The sequence below is a fragment of the Pteropus vampyrus genome, unplaced genomic scaffold (assembly GCF_000151845.1).
Source record: "Pteropus vampyrus isolate Shadow unplaced genomic scaffold, Pvam_2.0 Scaffold300, whole genome shotgun sequence".
In the NCBI taxonomy this organism is placed as follows: Eukaryota; Metazoa; Chordata; class Mammalia; order Chiroptera; family Pteropodidae; genus Pteropus; species Pteropus vampyrus.
In genome coordinates this window covers 2,459,515-2,463,092 of record NW_011889081.1, presented here as the reverse complement: position 1 = coordinate 2,463,092, position 3,578 = coordinate 2,459,515, and the positions used below count along the sequence as shown (strand labels likewise).

The 3,578-nt window shown below is 54.9% G+C and overlaps 1 protein-coding gene across 1 annotated transcript in view; it reads left to right on the top strand.

Annotated features, from left to right (window-relative positions):
• Positions 1-2,961, top strand: part of LOC105303140 (brain-specific serine protease 4) — a 4,649-nt gene extending 1,688 nt beyond the window's left edge. The window contains exons 4-6 of the mRNA XM_011376610.1: positions 512-789; positions 1,907-2,064; positions 2,710-2,961. Coding sequence (XP_011374912.1) covers positions 512-789; positions 1,907-2,064; positions 2,710-2,961 — 688 coding nt within the window. The remainder of the gene's footprint in view (positions 1-511; positions 790-1,906; positions 2,065-2,709) is intronic.
• The last annotated feature ends 617 nt before the right edge of the window (positions 2,962-3,578 follow it).

Here is a 3,578-nt window from a genome sequence, read left to right as displayed (position 1 = left end):
GGGCCTAAGTATTCGAGGATGGTGAAGAGAAAATAGAAAGGGAAGAGGACTGTGCTGAGGGAATGACAGAAAATGTGATCTTCCTCCGCCAGTCCCCCCAGCCTGTGGGAAGCCCCAGCAGCTGAACCGGATCGTGGGTGGCGAGGACAGTGCCGACGCTGAGTGGCCCTGGGTCGTGAGCATCCAGAAGAACGGAACCCACCACTGTGCAGGCTCCCTGCTTACCAACCGCTGGGTGGTCACCGCTGCCCACTGCTTCAAGGAGTATGACAGCCAGTTTCTTCCACTTGAGTCCCCAGCTTCCTGCCCCAGACCCAGGCTCCTCACATAGCCCCAGCTTCCAGGCCCTGGTCCAGTCTGAGACCCCTCTGGAGGGACCCTGTTTCTTCTCAGAAGCTTCTTTTTCTTTCATGGGCCTCCTTGTGTATGCAGTTCTCCAGACCCCCTCCCAGACCCTTTCTGGCCACCCATGCTTCCTGGCTGACTCTGTCCCCTTCTCTCTTTCTTCTAGCACTCTGAACAAGCCAACTCAGTTCTCCGTGCTGCTGGGCGCCTGGCAGCTGGGGAACCCTGGCCTGCGATCCCAAGAAGTGGGTATTGCCTGGGTGCAGCCCCACCCTGTGTACTCCTGGAAGGAGGGCTCCCGTGCGGACATTGCCCTGGTGCGCCTCGAGCATCCCATCCAATTTTCTGAGCGAATCCTGCCCATCTGTCTGCCTGATTACTCCGTCCACTTCCCTCCGAACACCGACTGCTGGATTGCAGGCTGGGGGAGTATCTCTGATGGAGGTGCGTTTCTTCCCCCACCAGGTGGTTGGGGACAGATGGGAACAGATGGGAACAGATGGGAACAGATGGGGACAGAGCGTGGTAGACACTCAGAGACATAAGTGCCATGGTAGCAAAACATAGAGGCCAGAGGCAATATATGTCAGAGACAGACAAAAAGATGAGCTGCAATCCAGAGATGTGACATCATAGAAGCCTAGGTGGACAATTTTGGGTCATTTTTTGTTCTGAGGCAACAGCAGCCAGATCAACGAAGCTATTAAGTGATCTAGGAATGGCTGAAAGGAGGCATATGTGGAGGCCAAGGAAAATACCATCAATACAAAAACAGCCCTGAGAAATGGGAATAGGCACCCCTGGTGGCAGCATGCCATAACTGCAGGCAAAATTCCCAGGAAGAAATACAGTCTCTGTAACTGTAAGATATAATCGTCGAACTAAGTATGGAGGTTTGGAAAACACCATTTAGAAACACGAAGCAGATTAGATGAAGTAAGAGGCAGTGAAACAGAAAATATAGATAGGTAGATAAACAGAGCGACAAGAGAGAGACACACAAGAAGGACAAAGTATATGAGAAAAATGGGACTTGAACTAGATTCCAGAAGGCTTAAGAGAAATGACACCAGTTTAGGTGTCTGAAGACCTCATTGATGCTGAGGTTGCATCCATGGTCCTCCCTTGGGTCTCCTGTGAGGATTGTGGACTGGTGAGGATTTACAATCCCTCCAGGCTGTGTGTGTATGTGTGTGGGTTTCCTCAAGTCCTGATGACATTCAACACTGAATGGTTATTTATCGAACACTTAACCTGCCACAGTCTCCATGCTAAATAAAGTAGTGCCTGAGACAGGACAAGCCTACATCGTCGGTTCTAAACATTTTGTGGGCATCAGAGAGCTTGTTAACAATTCAGAGCTTCAGGCTGCAAATTCATGCTTGGATTTAATAGGTTTAGAGGTGCAACCTTGGAATTTGGGTTTTTCACAAGCATCTTGGGAGAGCCTGACAGTTGATCTAGTAGCCTTTGAGAAACGGCTGAGGGGAATGGAGGAGGGAATTGAGAGAAGGCAACCAGGAAAGCTTCCCAAACCTGACTCTCTCCTCCCTGCTCCCAGTACCCCTGGCCCGCCCTCAGACCCTACAGAAGCTGAAGGTTCCCATCATCGACTCAGAAATCTGTGGCCGCCTGTACTGGCGGGGAGCTGGGCAGGGAGCTATCACTGAGGACATGCTGTGCGCCGGCTACCTGGAAGGGGAGCGGGATGCCTGTTTGGTGAGCACCCTACCTTCTTTCCAGCCCTGCTCTATGAGCTCTGTCACTGACCGCAGGGCTTCTCCCAGAATCAGCTGTGACCAGCAGCCCCCATAGGTGCCTTCGGAACTGGCTTGGGCTCAGCCACTCATCCATCTGTTCATACATCTAGTGTATCCTGAGCATGTCAGGTGTCCAGACCCCGCTCCTGGGGAGCCTGCATTCTCTTGAGGGGGCCCCACGTCCTGGTCCCCAGGGCCAGCTACAACTCCGTCACTGTGGTGGAGGATGGCAGGGTAGTGTGATGGTCAACACCTGGGCTTGTATGTTGTGAGACTTGGTTACAATTCCTACTCTGCTGTCCATGGTCGGCAGCTTGGACAAGTCATTTCTACTTTCTGAGCCTCAGTTTCCTCAAATGACAATACTCCCCGCCTCACCTGTGAGGGAGGAGGTCTCGCAGTGTGCTTGTCATCAGAAGTGAGCCCTGGAGGCATGTCTTTCCCTGCTGTTCTGGCCTAGGTGGATGGAGTTTGGGTGCCACGGCCTTCTCTGGGAGGGTGAAATGCCCCCCCCCAAGGGAACTGATTGCCACCCGCTGTGTCAGGATCTGGGCTCTCCCCACTCCCTGCCCCACGTGAGTCCCTAACCTGCCCTCCTCCGCAGGGCGACTCCGGAGGCCCCCTGATGTGCCAGGTCGAAGACACCTGGCTGCTGGCAGGGATCATCAGCTGGGGCGAGGGCTGTGCAGAGCGCAACCGGCCCGGGGTCTACATCAGCCTGTCCGCGCACCGCCCCTGGGTGCAGAGGATCGTGCAAGGGGTGCAGCTCCGCGGACACTCGCGGGGAAGCCAACCGCGCGGGTTAAGGATCCGGAGACAAACAGCTGCAGCTGCCCGAGGCGCCCCAGCCGCCTGACCACGTGTTTTTCTCCGTTGTAAAAACGCCATCTACCTCTGGGGGGCGCCGGGTGACGGTACAGGGTCACCTCTGCTGCCGCCGTCGCCCCCCACCCGCGTTCAGGCTCCACCCCGGGGCCGGAAACGCCTCTGTGTATATACATGTTAATGATTTTTACAGTTATTTGTAACCCTCCCCGCATAGTTTATTTATTCCCCCAATTTCAATAAATTATTTATACCCCAGTTTCTATTTTTTCACTGTGTATGGGGACACTGGGAAGCAGGGGTCCACTTGGGGTTAAAATGGGGGCAGGCAGGCATCCTGACCACCTGGGGTTTAACATCCTGTCCCCTGATCTTTGCACTGTCCCGGAGAGGAGGCAGGAGGCCTTGCCACGTGAAAGGCGCCTGGGGGGTGTGGGGAGTGGGAGCTACAGTGCCCTGCCTGCTGGGTTTCAAGCAGGGCTGGCTGGGAGAAACCATCCCTATGAGAGTGGGTGGCTCCTCCCCTCCCCTTGCGCTCAGAGCCTCATCTCCTGGATTTGGGCTGAGGCAGCCGTGCCTCCGCACCCCGAGAAGCTGACTCACCAGTGACTCACTTCTGATTTTGTGAATCCTCCCTGCGGAGGAAGG